Raw genomic sequence first — 18,406 nt, 5'->3', positions numbered from 1 at the left:
TGGAAAAGGCAATGGGGTTCAGGGGTAAAGCCAATCATCGTTGGCACTTGGCCCTTTTGGCCCCGATGGTTCGTGATAAGAGGATCCACTTGGTCCGTGGGGAAAACTTATTCATGCGGTTTGATTGATGCAATTTTCTGGCCTGAGGGGTGAGGACCCTGTTTGTCTCACTCCCTGGGCGACCTGAAGGTTGTTAAATTAATTACGGCGTAATTTAATTGATTGATTGGATTGAATTGTGGGGGGTTGACAAGGCTGTCACGGAGCATCATCAGTAACGAGTCTTTCTACCGACAGCAGATCTATCATCTGTCCAGGACCACTGTAAATTGGGTTGTGCTGGGCTGGGATATGTTGATCGGAAGGGAACCCAGTGACAGGTGCTGATCGTCGAAGAACCTGGTCCAGACCACACAATTCTACAAAGATCAGCAGAGCGACCCGACAACTGCAATATTGTTTTATTTTCCACAAAGCAGCGTTGAGGGCAAACCTATGCGACAGAATGGATCCGAATGCCAGCGTTGAAAAGGGGGGCCAATGGCAGAAAGAGACCGGCCAAACTTTGTTTACACACTACTTTCGCTGGGTAGTATTCGGCTAATGGCTCGATAGTCTCTTGAGAGGGAGGAGGGGTACCACTAGTAGTAGTACGTTGTGCTTGGCCCTAAGGATTCCACTGGTACCGATGCGCGCAACCGCCAGCATCCAAGTCATGCCATTCGGCGCTAGTGGATATCGTCGACTTCCAAGGCATGGCAACTGTCTGCCTGCTAGGTCAATCCGCTAATTGTCCCTGAATCCCTCTCCACCTGTCAAACGCTCCTACAGTCCCCTCGCGCCAGCCCCATGCGATACAATAATGTTGCGCCAGCAATCTCCATTCTTCCATCTCGTCCAGCATCTCAAGTCCGGACACCCTCTCCTTTTCCTCTTCACTCACCCATCGTTCCCAGATGAAATCCACGTCTGCCGCGGCTTGGCCCCCGCTGAAGCCTTGATCTCGCAACCGTTTTCGCTGCGCCGCTAGTGATGCGTACTGATGGAGCGTTTGCAAGTGGATCCCGCGCGTCGCAAGGTTGGACACCATTGTTCGTCCGAAAGCATCATCCGGACGAATGGGCTCGTAGAGAATCAGGCCGAGTGGCGTTACTGACTCGGTCCTCCCGGTATCACCAGAGGTATCAGCATTTGACTTACCACCCGCACCAGGAAACAAAGTTCCGTAAAGTAACCTACAACATCTGCTGCTTCGCTCGGAGAGAGATACACCAGGCAGCACTCCGAAATCAAAAGTGTAGGTAGCGTCGTGTCCACATCCCGCAGGTATGCCCTCGAGTCAGCCTGCGCCGCATCGGCGGAGACAGGCATGCGTTTCAGACAGCGCAGGTCCAATGGGTGGAGATGATACACATCTGTGTGCAGCGCATCCCCAGCGTCGGAAATTGTGGTGTCTTCCGGTCGCCCAATGCCCAGTGCCTGTTGGAGGAGAGGCGTTGAACGAATAAATTTAATCTTGGCGGCTGTGTTGACGGCGAAATCAACCTCGTGATAGATCAGATTCGGGCGTGACTGCGATGCGAAGAGTCGAAAGGCACGTGTATCTGTACCGGCACCAAGTGATATAATCTGTTTCTTCGTCTGGGGCTCCTGAGAGAGGAATTGGGTGACAAGGTGGTCGATCGCGGTGGTTCGGACGTAAGTACCTGCAGGCGGTTAAAATGAAATGAATACCGACAGTCGTTAAACGGCATACTGAGGATCGGGTACCTCTGTTGATAATTGGCAACCTTCTTGTCTCGAAACCCGGACCAAGTACGGCTTTTGCAAAAGGATCGTGCAAATAACCCAATGCCACCGCACTCAGCCGGGAGACACTGGCGTCATTGTCAGTACCTTGAACCACACGGTCTTTACTCGTTGTCCCGCGCGGTCCATGTCCTCCACCAGAAAGGTTGCCATCGGCACATCCGCGTCCTCTGAAACGGCCTCTCCCACCACCTCGACGAAGGGTATTAAGGTTGGGGATCTGGGAAGCTGACATGTCGGGGAAACAAGTTCTTTGTGAGGGGAAGTGCGGCGGGCGGTGGGGTTGGGGGATTTAAACTCTTCATTAATTTCGATTTATGCCCGTTTATGAAACCCTTCATGTCAGCAATACATAATCTGGACTATGACGTGATGCTGAGAATCCATAATTCTCAATGCTATTTATCCCTACCTGTTGACTACTATCCTTCTAATAGTATCCAAACCTGATCTGCCAAGACCGAGCACTACTAGGAGGTTTGATGTTGATAGTTGAGCAGAGAAGATGGAATCCAGAAGAGTACTTCTTGGCAATTTGAACTTTTCTATAAGCTGATAGAGATATATCATACATGCCCATAAGGCCATACGTACCATGCAAAGTGGCCCCTCTTCTCCATAACAAAGGGCAAGAAGGCCTTGTTCAGACTTCAATACCCAAGAGACTAACTACTATACATCGATATGTCATCATACATAAACAAAGTTGTTCCGGCACAGCGGACAAGTGCTCTGGTTACTGCTCTTGAACCACCGGAACAGACAGACAGAGTGGAATGTGTTCTTGCAGGTGGCACATCTCTTGTTCGGAGTCTGCATGTCCGTCGATATGACGGAGTAACAGATCGCGCACTCGCTCTGCCCCTTCAAGGCACCTTGGACGTTCTTCCGGAAGGCCAGCAGTCCGTCCACTATGTTGCCGTTCGCAAACATGATCACACCTTGAATGGTAAGAAGCCAGCTCTTCCATTTTCTCTCGTCGACCAACACTCGACTCCGACCAACCACCAAAGCGGGTTGTAGCGGATAGGCTGGCGGAAGGGATATAGACAAAGCAACCGGGGGTGACTCTTCATCCACTGGAATGCTAGCAATAATCTCAGAAGTCTTCGGCGAGATTTTCACGGCCAATGCCCGCTCTTCATTCGGGTCTTGTGTTGCCATCCATTCGGTAATCCCTTGCAGGGCATCCTCAACGATCAGTGGTGAAATCTATGCTCAATTAGATACATTCGCCTTAACATGTGTTATTCTGCGCACTCACGTATTTTTCTGTCCAGGCTTCCACTGGTCCTTTGGTGCGCTTCTTGGTGTCAATCCACCAGCTCTTGGTCATGTTTGCCAGGTACCTCAAGCACAAGAAGTACAGGTGAACAAGGAGCCATTGGATTTCCTTCTCCTGAGATTCCGACTGGTCTAACTCAAAAGAGCGAATAACGAACTTAGACGCGTCCACCATTTTCTGGTGAGACTGCTGGAGGAAGTCGAATGTGAATTCCAGTAGTGGAATCAACACATCATTCTCCTTGATGCTTGATACGTAGTTCTCTTGCACGGCAAAGGACTGTTTTTGTCATTAGTCACGGCATAATTCCAATAAGCACCGGCGGATATACATACTGCATTGACGAAATGATCGAAAACTATCTTCCAGCTTAAAAGATATGATCGTATCTCCGACCAGACCTTGTCATCACCATATGATAAGGATATCGAATCCATAGTGGGTGCTTCGAGCAATAGAGACAGGAGCTGATCAGGTAATTTGACGGTCGTCTTCGACAATGCCACATCAAAAGAAATCTGCTCTTGAACACTTGGAATATACCGGTGTAGAACAGTATAGGCGGCGCGTTGCACAGCCTGACTCTGCGCAGTCAGAAGTGGGAAGATCCTGCTCACGTCTTCAAGGCTCTCAACTGATATATTGTTGATCAGTCGACACAGGAGATCTACCGTGACATCGCGAGGTTGGTAGAACGTAATAGAAGAGTCTGTTTCGTTAGCTTAATATGTCCATCCATCATCGAGCAGATACTAACCAAATTCCTTGATCGTTGCTGTCAAGTCATTGAACAACGCGGCCTTTCGATCTGACCAAGCGTCTTTCACATCGTCGTTGCTGTCTTCGTTGCCTACAATGGATTTCAGGCGAGCAAAAAGTCTGAAGGATGCTAGCAGAACTGGCAAAGCTTCATCGCTGCCACTGGCTTCCCTCCAGGTTGTGCTGAGAGCATCCATGCAATCCTCCCAGTGCGAGCCATACATCTCATGAATGCAAGGTAACACAAACGACAAGGTTTGCAATACCTCGGATTTGACACTAAGGGAGATATTCTCCGACTGCAGACATTGTACGAGGTGCTTGACGAGAAAGACGACGCGCTGGGTCGGGATTGACTCAATCACTTCTTCCGATCCTGCTACGAGAAGGTTGAGCAGTGATAGCTTTCGAAGGCCTATACGCAATATTAGCATGTACAAATAACGAAATTTCTTTCTCACTAACCATCTTTTCGCTCATCATGAGGTTTCAATCCTGTGGATTCTGCTACAAGTTCATTGCATAGCCGTGTCCCGGCAGGGTTTGAGAGGATGGAGTGTCGCAAGATAGCCACCCAAGACGCCGAGCGGATTGCATTTGCTGTTCGCACATCCTTGCAAAGCTTGGCAATGTCTTCCGATGACTTGGAGTTTGCCGAGTCCTGACCCTCCATAATCTTTACAAAAGCCTCGCCAACTCGATAGTCAACGGCAGAGGTACCAGTTAAGCTTTCGAGTTTGCTTTCCCAAAACGCAGAAATTGATGGTGCAACGGATTCTTCCAAATTTGCCCATCTATTGATCAAACTGCGGCCATCATTGACAATTTCCATGTACTCTTCTCGTTGCTCAGGTAGCAGTACTCCAGTTATGCCATTGCAATTGTCGATGCTCAAATCATCGTCAATCAACTGCACAGCCAGAGGCAAGTAGTAGAACAGAGTTTGAAGCTCTTCTGCACCAAGCTGACTAGTGATATCAGAGGATGACAGAGTTCTAATGGTGAAATAGGCGAGTCGGAGAGCAGACGAACAATGGCTGGAGTCGCGTGGGACCGTCTCATAGCGCCTTCTAGACTCGTCCGATATATGGCGGTCGATGATATGAACTGTCCCTTTAAGCGGACTTGTAATAGCAGTTGATAGCCGGGGAGGGAGTGCAAGGAAGGGATCGAGTGCATCTTCCCAATTCTGGCGAGAAGGTAGGATATCCTTAACCACTTTCTTGAGGTCCTCGGGCTTGGTGTTATGCAGAAATTCTTCTGCAACATTCAATAAAGACCCAATCCTGTTTATATTAGCCAGTCTATCCTTTTCACTTGTAGGCAAGACACTCACGAGAGAGATTCCTCGTTTACGTTATTGAAATTGTGCTGCAGAATTTCAAAAGTTGACCTAGCACTTGTTTCACTGACTGCTGATTCCTTCACCCTTCTGGTTAATGACTCCGCAAGACCGGCCACTTCTTCTGATTGCGACTCAGCGAGGAACAGCAACTTCCCTGTTAATTTCGAACCATGGGGACCACTTTGGAATTCTCTTAGTGCAGTTGGGACGGTATTTGCAATTTGAGAAACTCCGTATAAGGTATCGAACACTTTGCTTTCATCTGATAATGCATCGATGATTGACAAGAATATCGACTCTGTGAGCTCGCCATGAGATGTTTGGTTTTGGAGCACCGCAGCCACAATCGACCAGTGTAGAGAGCTACCTCTACAGGCCCTGTCTAAAGCACGCGCGATCAGAGAACCAAGACCACTCTTATCATCTACTTCCTTGAAATCGAGTGTATAGAGGAGTTTCTGAACAGCATGCGCATTTGACGACTCGGGTTCAGACTGTGCTACCCTTTCAACGACTTTCTCGAAACTTGGGCCAAATCCATTCCATGAACGACAAGACAAGATGATAGAGATTAAACGATCGGCGGATGGCGAAGACAGAAGTTCTGGTGCATCCTCCTGGACAAACCTCAATAACTCCTGGGAGTGTTGTGCAATCTGTGCAACTTTCTGAACTATTCCTTCAACAACTGCAGCTGCTCCATACGGCTTGCCGTTTCGGGTTCGTAGGACCTCCAAGCAGTGCCTAAGCAGCCCCAGGTTTGTGTCTTCGAAGGCTTTCAGCAGCTTGGATTCGCGGTCTGTATCTGCTACACGTGAAAGCACCGAAGCCTCTAAAGCAAGAAATCGTTCGGCCTGAGCACATACTGCGTCTTGTGACGACCTGAAGTCCTTCGACTGCTCTGGAGATGAAAGCTTTACAGCTTCAAGCAGGTTGTCCGACAGCTCAGTCCACAATTTATGCAATTCTCCTTCGTGGCTATGCGTGGCTAAAACATCAACATAATCAGCGCAGAGAGCTTCGGCTGACTGAGCAGGAAGTTCCCACTCAGAACGGTCTTGCTCAGGCTTGACATATTGGACTAAAAGTGGAGATAGTCGTTCATGTAGAAAAGGTTCTTGGTCAATTTGGGGGAGCTTATTTGTGAGCCACATTCCAGTGTCAATATAAGCTTTCCAACCAACTGCGCGGTTCTGCCGAGGTTCATCTCTGGAGTTCAGTCCGTCTTGGAAGGATTGAGTCAATTTCGTGGCGCTTGACGATTCAACACTGTCTTCATTTGTGGATTTCGCATCAACTTTTGCTAAAGTCTGCGATGGGATAACCTGCAATAACTCGTATAGATTTTGCCAGAAGGAGGCTAGACCACCCTCTGAACCTTTCTGGATATACTGAATGAGTCTTTTAGAGGAAGAAGACTTGCCCGTATAGTCGTCAGTCCATAACTGAGGCCTTACAGCTGTCACCTGCAGCAGCAATTCGGACAGGTCCGGGGAAGATCCTAATTGAGATATATGCAAGGATTTGCCGATGATAGCGGCACTGATGAGCTTCCAGTCAAGCTGCTCTGGGTCTTTAGAGACAGCAGATCGAAGAAGGACATAGACTGATCTGCGAACAAAAGGATCGTCATGATAGCATAAGGACCATAACGATTTACTACCCAGAAGGTTTTCAATCGTAGCTATATCCTTCTCAAGAACTTCGCGCGTCGAATTTCCTGCATTGACACCCAGTCAGAACACTTACAGGGGATCATAGGGTGTATAGAAGCGCACCTATAATTCGATTAAATAGTAAAACCGCAGTTCCTACAACGCGAGCATACTTCGCTTCTGCATCATCAGACTTAACAGTCCTCTCGTCGCTAAGAGTCTGTGGAGTCTGCTGAAGGATGACATCATCTACAAAATCAAGAATAGAACTCTGGTAGATCTTCCACACGCCGTTTCTCTTCTCTTCAGTTGAGAAAACCCGTGTGAAGGACTCAAATGCGGACCGATGAACCATTCGATCATTGTCATAGAGTCCTGCAAGCCATGCCCCAATTACTTTCGGTAAGAAACGGGCAATCCGCTTGCCCACTAGAGAAGCAATAGATCCTTGTGTGGAATGAGCCGTTTGCCTCACTCTACGAGACAGATCAATCGATGCTCTGGGATAAATTTTAATCTGCCAAGGAACAAAATCTAATCAACATATTACCCCAATCCGCATGGTGTAGGTGCAGACATACCCAGGCTTCCAGGAACCCGTCATCCAGAGTCCCACTGCGACTTTCTACAGTAGAAACATAATCCCTCAAATCATCCAGTGCTTTGGTCCTCGTTACTTCATCTTTCTTCAGGAAGTTCTTGAAAGCAATTGCCAATTGTGCTTCAAATATCTGCGAAAGGTCCGGCGGCTCAGCCACATAAGTAAGAGACGACGGTTCCCTCCCAGAACCAGAGAAAGAGCTGGAGAATCCACCAAAGGAACCAAAGGTGCTAGCAGCGCGGCTGCTTGATGCCTGAGACTTGAACTTTTTACTCATAATAAATGTGGGGTAAGTGGGATGTGAATCAGATCAAAGGAGTGAACAAAAAGGGGAAAGGGGGGAGGGAAAAATGGAAAGAAGGGGAAGAATAAGAGTGCAGGTCCCTTGTCACTCAGATACAAAGAATCAACAACTTCCCAGCCCGAATTATTGCTTTTACAGTGAGAGATTGTCTCAATATCAATTACTTCAAAGCGGGCTTGATAATCGGCGTCCATATCGGGACGGGTCACGTGGCCCTGTGTCATCATGTCCCGATAAGGAAAAGTTCGTCGCGAAGTCTGGCCGCGGCCTTAACTCCGTCTTAAGTTGTAAGCTTGTCCGAGAGCTTCCTTCTGTGTAGCCCAACTTTGGAGCACGTCGCTCGATCGTCACAATGAAATTTTTCATTGAGTAAGTGCGCCGTATTGAAGCTCTTTCCAGTCAAATTTAACCTTCCAACTTCTATCGATAGTGACCTTCCGGTCCTTTTCCCGTATCCTCGTATATACCCCGAACAATATGCCTACATGTGCGACCTCAAAAAGACCCTCGATGCCGGGGGTCACTGTGTCCTGGAAATGCCCTCGGGCACCGGGAAAACAGTTTCTTTGTTATCCTTGATTGTCGCATATCAGATGCATTATCCAGAGCATAGAAAGCTTATCTACTGCTCTCGAACCATGTCGGAAATCGAGAAAGCTTTGGCAGAGTTAAAGGCGCTAATGAAATTTCGCACTCAACAACTTGGGTACACAGAGGACTTTCGTGCTTTGGGGCTTACTAGTCGAAAGAACTTGTGTCTGCATCCGTCTGTCAAAAGGGAGAAAAGTGGCACTATCGTTGATGCCAGGTGCAGGAGCTTAACGGCCGGCTTTGTCAAGGAAAAAAAGGAGAGAGGAGAAGACGTTGAGCTCTGTGTCTACCACGAGGTATGCAAATACTGGCTAATAATCGACAAGCTGATTTATGACTTGGTATAGAACCTTGACCTCCTCGAACCGCACAACCTTGTACCTCCAGGCGTTTTCACCCTCGACGGACTACTCAAATACGGCGAAGACCATAAACAATGTCCCTATTTCTCAGCAAGGCGGATGATGCCGTTCTGCAACGTCATAATATACTCCTATCACTATCTTCTCGATCCCAAAATTGCAGAGCGAGTATCTCGGGAATTCTCGAAAGACTGTATAGTGTCTTCGACGAGGCACATAACATCGACAACGTCTGTATCGAATCACTTAGTATCGATATAACGGAGGATTCGCTGCGGAAAGCCACCAGGGGAGCAAATAACTTGGAACGGAAGATTAATGAGATGAAGAGCTCGGACGCGGAGAAACTACAAAGTGAATATTCCAAGCTCGTCGAGGGTCTCCGTGAAGCAGAGCAAGCCAGGGAAGAGGATCAGTTTATTTCAAATCCTGTCCTTCCTGACGATCTGCTCAAGGAAGCCGTACCAGGCAATATACGCCGAGCGGAGCACTTTATCTCCTTCCTGAAAAGATTCATCGAATACCTTAAGACTCGAATGAAAGTCACTCATACCATCTCCGAGACACCTCCTTCGTTCTTAACTCATGTTAAAGACTTGACCTATATTGAACGAAAACCTTTGCGATTCTGCGCCGAACGGCTAACGTCACTGGTGCGGACGCTGGAGCTGATCAACATAGAAGACTATCAACCGCTGCAGGAAGTGGCAACATTTGCGACTTTAGTCTCAACATATGACAAAGGATTTCTCTTAATTCTAGAGCCTTTTGAATCGGAGGCAGCGACAGTCCCGAACCCTGTGTTGCATTTTACCTGCTTAGACGCCGCTATTGCTATCAAGCCAGTGTTCGAACGATTCAGCTCCGTCATTATCACTTCTGGAACTCTATCACCTCTTGAAATGTATCCCAAGATGCTCGGGTTCACCACTGTCATGCAGGAGTCATACAGTATGACACTAGCACGACGTTCTTTCCTACCCATGGTCGTTACTCGTGGTTCAGATCAAGCACAAATCTCCTCCTCATTCCAGATACGTAATGACCCGGGTGTGGTGCGTAATTACGGGAACATTGTCCTAGAATTCTCGCGAATAACGCCAGATGGTATCGTCGTTTTCTTCCCTTCATACTTGTACATGGAGTCCATTATCAGTATGTGGCAGGGCATGGGCATCTTGGATTCTATATGGAACTACAAGTTGATTCTTGTCGAGACACCGGATGCGCAGGAGTCATCATTGGCGCTGGAGACATATCGAACAGCATGTTGCAATGGACGGGGAGCCATCTTAATGTGCGTCGCCCGAGGAAAGGTCTCCGAAGGTATTGATTTTGACCATCACTATGGTCGTGCCGTGATATGCATTGGTGTGCCGTTCCAGTACACCGAATCGAGGATATTAAAAGCGCGCCTTGAATTTCTTCGAGAAAATTACCGTATTCGAGAGAACGACTTCTTATCTTTCGACGCAATGAGACATGCTGCACAGTGTCTCGGTCGGGTCCTTCGTGGCAAGGATGACTATGGAGTCATGGTTCTTGCTGATAAGCGATTCCAGAAGAAACGGACTCAACTCCCCAAGTGGATCAGTCAGGCCATGCTTGAAAGCGAGACTAACCTCAGTACTGATATGGCCGTGGCCACCGCGAAGAACTTCTTACGCGGCATGGCTCAACCTTTCAAAGCCAAAGACCAGGACGGTATCTCGACATGGAGCTTGGCAGATTTAGAGCGACATCGAGAGAAGCAGATGCTGGAGGATCAGAGAGCACAACGAGAAGAACTGGCTCGTGGACATGGCGCAAACGGTGTTGCCAATGGTGCTGTCGTCGCTGAGGATGAATTTGATGACGACATTGACGACACTCTCATGATGCTGGATGCACAGTGAAAGCCAACCCCGGGACAGTATTGTTTGTTTCCATGTTCCGGGCATAGTCATCCACGCCAATACACCATGATGTTGATATAGCCAAATATGGCTTTGGGACCTCCAGGCCTTTCCCAGACCGCACACGAAAACCCCGTGTCCTTCAATACCCAATCCCCACGATGCAGATGTTATGGTGACGGCCTTAGGGTTGATACTAGATGTATTATACTACGTGCTATCTATCTATGAGGGAACGGGGCATACAAGATCCGGCTGGACTTTCAGGGTGGACAGTTTATATTTCCCACCGCTCTTGGTGGCCTCTGCAGTGCTTGCTCCGATTAATAGGACAAGAAATAAGCTCCTTTTCCACTTCGGTAGGGCCAAGCAAACAAGAAAAGGGCGATGTGACCTGGGCATCCCTACTTACCGATGCCAGTAATGGTGGCCTATACCCTATATTTAGAAAGCTTGATGACAATTTTAGAACAAGGTTCTACCATATTGGTAAGATGAGTACGTGTTTAGAATGTTGCTTTTACATCGGAGATCATCGTATGCACTAGCTCTACCTAGTTAGGAAGGCGGGCTCAGAAGGCGGTCTGTGGGGGTTGCCCAACTCCAAGTAGTCAAATGGGGTGTGCATCCAACCACGACTGACGCTAGTTCTGCTCTGCGCCAGGACAAAATCTACAAGGAAGACCCGGAAGGGGCTGTAGATGTACCTGACTTTGCCTGGGACGACACTACTGACTGGACTTCCGGGCAACTTGAAGCATTATGGGAAGACGTGATTGATATCTATAGAGAGGCGGCGGAGTGCGATGAGCACGGCCAAGATGAGAACGCTTGGGGCACTGGGGTGATCCTACAGGTCCTAAGAAGGGGTCTTAAACGACACCCTACGCTCCAGGTCAAACCTGTGTCAGTCTCAAGGTTTCTCCTAAAACCTCTAGTATATCTATTGATTTTCAGCTCCAGACAAACCCAGGCAATCGACCATAGCCTCCTTCCACGTACACCGCATCAGGTCCTGGTAAATAAAAAGATTGACTTCACGATTGCGTTTGCCCTTCGGGACCGACGTGTGAAGGCGGTCTATGATGCCTTCATCAGCGCTTCACCAGACCAGACGGTTAGTCAAACAACAGACCCATTCACGAAGCGCGTTGCTCTCTTCTCTGGAACTGAAGTGAAACAATCCGATGGTAGCAGCATGGAGGCACTCGTGCAACTCTCCATTTGGCTTGCTGCCGGGCTGGAGAAACTATTGCAGCTACGTAATCTTCAAGGGCAGGAGTTTGATCTCTTGCCAACCGTAGGATGGACGGTTATTGGGCATGAGTGGAACTTATACGTTGCCTTTAGGGGATGTTTTGAGGGACAGGACAGAATTGTAAGCAGGGTTTCTTCAGAGGCTGACATTATACTAAGCATCAATCGACCAGTATATCGACGGACCCACAGAGGTTCTAAGCGCCACTACACGGACGTATTACGGGATATTCAAGTTGATAGACCTTGTGCACAGAGTTTCCGTGTATGCTGAAGAGGTGTATTGGCCGTGGCTGAGCGCTAAGATACTCATGCCCCTCAACACAGCAGGACATTGAATATTGTAGGTCGTTCTACCTATGATACTCGTGGTTCTATGGCGGTTGTTCCGTCTTTGCGCAATATTCGGGGCCATTCTGTAAGCCCTACCCAAACCTAAGTGGGAAAAAGAGACTGGTATCGTTTCTTGCCCTATTGAACTAGAGCACTGGGGAGAACCCTAGGAGCGGTGGGGAGTAAAGCCGCCTATCCAGAAAAGTCAACCGGATTGTATGTCCTATTACCTCATTTCAGATAGAGGGACTTATTAAAGGGACCAGGGCCACCCTGACTACTTAACCAACCGAAGACCTCTCTATTCCGGCGGGTGGTCAGTGCAATGGCAGAATTATATAGATTATACCCCCTTTCAATTTCCATAGCCAAGGATACTTTTCATATTTACGAAAAAGCTCCCTGAACGTTCCGCCGAGCTGCCCAAACAACAGGGGGGATTCAAGTAGGCCGGATTCAGGTGCTGAACGATATCTGAAAAAATAAAAGCATTCTCTATTCATGTATTCTATCATGAAAGGTTGCTCTAGAAGAAAATGAAAGACTTTTCTTGATTTCGCTGAGAGAAACTCCAGAAGTCATAGAACACATCAACAAGGAAAATGCATAATAGATACACGTTTGAGTCTCCTCATATACAATAAACCACAATATAAGATGCCATACGTCACACATACCTACCCATTATGCCACTGGGGCAAGGACATCAAAAGCACCGGTACCAACAGTTCCAACACGGCCAACAACAATTCTACTACTCGGGGACTTGAGGTTATCATAGTCTCTCTCCTGGACAGCATCCCGGAGGAATCCAACGGTGGTTTCGAAACTCATCTTGGCAAGAGGAGAGGAGGCATCCTTGACAAGACCGTTGCGGTTGAAGGGACGGAAGCCACCGGACTGGGTCATCACATCACCAATCAGGTTCAGATGACGGTTGTCCACGGAGATACTGTGACCCTCGAAAACTTCCGTCATTTCACGAACGATGGACGCACGAGCAGCCTCGACACCATACAGGTTAAGCATATGGTGAATGGAGTTCGTGTAGAGGGAATGGGGCTGGATGATGTCTTGGTAATCCCGCATGGCGAGGAGGTTGACACCGTCCGTGATGACATGGGCAGGTTCGCCCTTGATAGGGTCCGCCTCCACATATGTACAGTTGCCAAGACCTGGGATAGACTGGATGACAGCACTGCGAGCGGCCGCCTCAACCAGAGGTAGCACGAGAAGTTTAGGAGTAGAAATGTCATACTGCAGCTGAATAGTGCACGAAGAGCCCTGGCTGGGGTTGAACTTGAATTGGGTAATCTCGCCGAATTTACCCTTGATGTCCTCCTCGCGCAACTTGGTGTCTTTGGCTTCATCATCCGATTCGTCATCAGAGGCATCATCCATGTCAACATCCCTCGTCTGCTTCTCGCCACTATCCTCAATATCGTCATCGTCGTCAGCATCTTGATCCTGAACCATTTTCTCCTCTTCGCCCTCAGGGCCTTCGTAGGAGACTTGGTTTGAACGATTCTTAGAACCACTGGCGCGCTTAGCGTCGTCCTGATCCTCCTCGTCATCATCGTCAGCGGGCGCGTCGTCGTCGTCAGCACCCCGAGGAGCTTCTTGGACGGTACCAACAGAGACACCAATCTCCGGCTGGGCAGTTGAGTAGCTCGACAGTTTCTTTTCATCCTCTCGTCTCTTGAGTTCGGCCCTGGTAAGCTTCACGAGCTTGGGGATGAACTTGTTCTGCAGAGCAATCTGAACATCTTTTGTCTTGATTGCATACTCTGCGGTGTATTCCTCGGGAGGGAAGAATGAGACTTCGATATCATAGACCTTAGCCTTTGTGCTGCCAGAAGTGATTCTCTCCCTGATTTCAACCTTATCGACAACCTCTGCGATGCTGAGCTTGCTAATAGCCTTGGCGAACCTCTCGGAGTGCTCTTTGGACAGTTCTTCGTTCAAAATCAATGTCATCGTGGGAGTCATAATGTGAGCACTAGCCGTCATCACGATTTCACGCAGACGGGGAATACCCAGCGTCACGTTCTTCGCAGAGTGACCAGCCAAGTGGAAAGTGTTCAAGGTCATCTGAGTTGATGGTTCACCGATAGACTGACCGGCCACAATACCAACGGCTTCACCAGGATCGACCACCGACTTCAAGTACTTCATATTCATCATGTTACCAAATGATTTCTTGCTAAGGATACCTTCAATGCTCTTCTTCTTGTCCTTCAGAAGCTTGTCCGGATTGGCGTCCTCGTACTGTAAAGTATTAGTATATACTGGACAGAAAAATGGATGTTGGTTAATATAAGCATAAGCTTCATCTTACCTTCTTAACAGCTTGAGCAAACAGCTCGGATGTACTACCCAGGTTACCTCCGGGGTGGTAACGAGACAACACAGGGTCCATAGCATCCACCTTTCCGGTCTTGCGCACCTTCTTCATAGCATCCTTATGCCATTCACCTACCTCCTCTTTCTCCAGGGTGTGGAAATCGCTCGAATTGACTTGGGAGATAATGGACTTATAGTTAGATGCCAAGAAATCGAAGTCTTTAAGGTGAACCTGTTTCGTGATGTCCAGACCGTCTTCTCCGTACAGGAATTGAACGATGGAACCGTCGGTGGCTTCACGGACTGAAGTGTCATACTCGGCCCTTAAGCCTTCCATGCCCTTGATCAAACAACGTTGCAGATAACCCGAGCGAGAAGTCTTAACAGCAGTATCAATAAGACCTTCACGACCAGCCATGGCGTGGAAGTAATACTCTTGAGGCTTGATACCGGTCAAGAAACGACCACTGACATAACCGCCAGCCATAGGATTCGTATCGAAGGCTCTGAACGACGGTAACGTCTTACCGCTGATCATTACAGGCACACGTCGACCTTCCAAAACTTGCTGACCCAGGTTACAAGAAATCAGGTTGGCATTGACACTTGAACCCTTGGCTCCGGAAATTGTCATCGACTGCATTTGGTTCCACGGGAAAGGCTTGACCAGACCTCCGGGAAGACAGGCCTTGGTGATCTCAGTGGACAAGTTCGCTGTGCGAGCGTTGGAGACGCTATCAAGGCCACTTTGTTTCTCATCATCACGGAGAACATCTTCCAGACGGCGTCGCAATTCGGCGTCCTCATCAGCAGCCTTCGTTTGGTCAAGGGTTACATACTTCAGTGCAACCTGACGACCAATTTCAGAGGCCTTGCTAAGTTTTTCTTTACGGATACGGTCACCCTCCTTAGTTAAGCGAAGATCGTCGATGCCGCAGGTAAATGCACGCATGTTCAGGAATCTCGTTAGAAGCCTACCAAGGATACCGATGAGCCTTCCAGCAATGGTATGTCCATAAATTTCGTGGATAGAATCGATGAGACCACCAGCCGTAGGACCGATCTGCTTCTTATCGAGAATACCACAGAGCAACTCTCCATCCTTGAATAGAACAGTGCCTTCTTCGTTACCTTCGCCCCATCTATCTCCTGGTGTCGAGGATTTGCTCTTCATATTGAGACCGGCTCTGTTTGGAGGCATGATGTTTTTGAGGATAGTTGTAATGATCTGCTTTCCGGTCCAGAGACGCTTTGGTTTGATCATTGTCGGGGCGACAACCTGAATACGCTCTGTGATTGTGTGGGAATTCTCGGGTCTCAAACAACTGTAGAGCAGCTCATGGTAGTCCTCCTCGTCGAAGAAGCTATCACGGCAGGTGAACCACGTCGACATCGAGATGTGATCTTGAATCAAACCTCTCAAAGGTTTACCAGAAGTGGCAACAAGGTACTGGTGGTCTGCATCTGCAAGCATCATGGCTTCAGCACGGGCAAGCTCGTTTTGGGGGAAATGCATGTTCATCTCGTCTCCATCGAAATCAGCGTTGTAGGTATTACAGTTAGCGTAGTGCATGCGAATGACACGTTCGTTAGCGAGTACACGAGCCTTATGACCCATGATAGACGGCTTGTGAAGCGTAGGCTGACGGTTCATCAAGACAACATCTCCGGTGGTAAGATGACGGTACACCTTCTTGTTGCGCGACCCCTTCATACGCCAGTTCGATGGTGCGAGCAGCTGGTTGGCCAAGGCTGTCCGCTCATCGAGACTCTTGAACTTGAGGTTAGTGACTTGTCCAAACTCATTTTCGATCGCAGCGGCACCTGGGTACTTGTCTGGACCGTTGATGACAGCTTGCTTCATTTCCCAGAAGTTGTGGTTGGTCACAGGCTCCGGATACGTCAGTTTCTTTGCAAACACAAGTGGAACACCAATTTCGTTGGTTTCGATGTTGGGGTCGGGAGAAATGACACTACGGGCAGCGAAGTTCACACGTTTACCCATCATGTTCTTTCTGAACAAACCCTCCTTCTTTTCCAGGATCTGCTTGATGCCATTGGGGGCGCTAGCCGCCGCGGGGCCGGACAATCCACTCCTATCACGGTCAATCAGACCGTTCACAGTATCCTGAAGTTGTACAATGGCGTGTAGCAGATCCCTGTAGTCGCGCACACGCATGGCAGAGTCGGACCCTCCATTCTGTCGTTCTTTGCTGATTTGATTGATAATGTCACAGTTCTTCAAGATCTGCGTAAACACCGTGTTTTGCTGGGCTTCAACAACAGCACCGGCCCCCTGGGCAGCGACAGGTCGATATTTGTTCGGTGGCACCAAGAGGTTTTTGATGAAGAACATGCCTGCATCAACACGAGACTCGTTCTTTGACATCGGACGTGATGTATAGACAAGGTTCAGAATCTCCTCTTCTTTAACGAAAAGCAAAGTAATTGCGGCGTGGACTTCTGGCGAGGGCATGAATTGGCCGCTATCACCAGTCTTCTTGTTGTCCACCTGTGCCAGGATGGCATTACCACGAGCAACTTCTTCCTCCGCTCCGTGAGATTCCGATGTAGTACTGGCGTTGTCGTTTGCAAGCGCCTCCTTCTCTTTACTATTGAATTTCTTGGTTTCCTGAAGAATTATCAAGGAGTTTGACGCATTGTACCCAGCCTGTTGCATAGCGAGTTTAGCCTTTTCGGGCAAAGCTTTCCGGAAAATCTTCGAATACCGATCTCTTCGATAGCCTGGCGAGATTCTTTCTTCGGAGTTAATGCCCATGTGCTGGCAGCAAAACAGGGGAAGTAATCAGAACTCACCCTGAGCAATTGGCACACTTCTTGATGGCGACAATATCCTTAAAGAAATCCCTGACAACAGCCCGCCTTTGTTCCGCAGCAATCGGGTTCTTGGCTCCAGCCATCAAGCCCTTCAGCTTACCCGCCGCCTGTGCCTCGCGAATGGATTTCTTGACAAACACATTTCTGCGCTTCACGAGGTCATCTTCGTCTTCGTCTCCATCGTCATCGGATTCGTCTCCATCCTTCGCCGATTTCTTTGATCCCTTCTTGAGCTCCATTGACTCCAGGACAGCTACTTCGTCGACCAGGCCATACTGCAATAGTCGCAATTTGCAGGTGTAGGCATTAACTTGTGTCCGAGACATCTGAAGACGGTGGCAGTATACACATTGCGCCCTAAGAAGACGGTACATCTGATCAAAGTGCGTGACATTGTACACATGGACCGGTAGCTCGATGTGCCCAGGATGGCCAGTACAAGACCATGAGCTCATGCGACAAGTTGTGCAGCTAGGTCCGGTCAGTCGAAGAGCCAAAAAGAAGGCTGAATCAAAAACACAAGACGGCAGACGACAACAATGTGCTGAGAAAGAGACTTACACATGGTCACCCCATGCTCCCATAGCCGGGTCATACAGACCACCAGGAACAGGGTTGTTGAAGGAATCCAAAGTCGGAGTATTATGGATTCGCTTCACCGAGGTGGCTTTGATATCCTCGTCATTGTAAACGGAAAAGTCAATCCCCGAAATAGAGGAAGCCACGGGACGTGCGAAGTTCGCCATGATTCCCTGCAGCTCCGTGAGCGACAGAAGAAGCTGGCTATGCGACTAATCTGTTGGTCTGGAATGAGCAAAAGCGGGTTCGTTCGGTCTTGTCGCTGCGAAAAGAAAAAGTTCACCCAACTTTTTTTCTGCCGTGCGATACCGCTCAGACCCACGTTTGGGATCGCCCCGTGATTTATGCCCGTGTCACTTCTAAGTTATCCGCGCTCTTTTCTCACTTTAGTTCTCGGATCGCCGATACTCGTTTGCCAACCTTCCATACGCCAACTCTGAGTCGCGCTCG

General features: G+C 48.6%; 4 protein-coding genes across 4 annotated transcripts; 2 read left to right on the top strand and 2 right to left on the bottom strand.

Annotated features, from left to right (window-relative positions):
• Positions 1 to 667: 667 nt before the first annotated feature.
• ANOM_006989 (putative RING zinc finger protein) lies at positions 668 to 7,731 on the bottom strand (the record flags this gene model as incomplete). Its single annotated transcript, XM_015552245.1, has 12 exons — positions 668 to 766; positions 830 to 1,156; positions 1,240 to 1,706; positions 1,757 to 1,877; positions 2,506 to 3,021; positions 3,074 to 3,373; positions 3,430 to 3,803; positions 3,852 to 4,268; positions 4,319 to 5,139; positions 5,190 to 6,918; positions 6,977 to 7,370; positions 7,435 to 7,731. 12 exons carry the CDS (start codon positions 7,729 to 7,731, stop codon positions 668 to 670), a joined length of 5,862 nt encoding a protein of 1,953 aa, XP_015405603.1.
• Positions 7,732 to 8,110: 379 nt separating this feature from the next.
• Positions 8,111 to 10,606, top strand: ANOM_006988 (TFIIH/NER complex ATP-dependent 5'-3' DNA helicase subunit RAD3; the record flags this gene model as incomplete). Its single annotated transcript, XM_015552244.1, has 4 exons — positions 8,111 to 8,127; positions 8,189 to 8,645; positions 8,697 to 8,787; positions 8,877 to 10,606. 4 exons carry the CDS (start codon positions 8,111 to 8,113, stop codon positions 10,604 to 10,606), a joined length of 2,295 nt encoding a protein of 764 aa, XP_015405602.1.
• Positions 10,607 to 11,062: 456 nt separating this feature from the next.
• On the top strand, positions 11,063 to 12,201 carry ANOM_006987 (uncharacterized protein; the record flags this gene model as incomplete). The annotated part of the gene is made up of 3 exons (XM_015552243.1): positions 11,063 to 11,095; positions 11,169 to 11,984; positions 12,037 to 12,201. 3 exons carry the CDS (start codon positions 11,063 to 11,065, stop codon positions 12,199 to 12,201), a joined length of 1,014 nt encoding a protein of 337 aa, XP_015405601.1.
• A 679-nt stretch (positions 12,202 to 12,880) lies between these two features.
• Positions 12,881 to 18,123, bottom strand: ANOM_006986 (DNA-directed RNA polymerase I core subunit RPA190; the record flags this gene model as incomplete). Its single annotated transcript, XM_015552242.1, has 4 exons — positions 12,881 to 14,464; positions 14,535 to 17,295; positions 17,357 to 17,848; positions 17,939 to 18,123. 4 exons carry the CDS (start codon positions 18,121 to 18,123, stop codon positions 12,881 to 12,883), a joined length of 5,022 nt encoding a protein of 1,673 aa, XP_015405600.1.
• Positions 18,124 to 18,406: the final 283 nt, after the last annotated feature.

Source organism: Aspergillus nomiae, assembly GCF_001204775.2.
Source record: "Aspergillus nomiae NRRL 13137 chromosome Unknown contig00194, whole genome shotgun sequence".
Lineage (NCBI taxonomy): Eukaryota > Fungi > Ascomycota > Eurotiomycetes > Eurotiales > Aspergillaceae > Aspergillus > Aspergillus nomiae.
The sequence above is the reverse complement of the archived record's forward strand: the minus strand, read 5'-3'. Positions and strand labels throughout refer to the sequence as shown.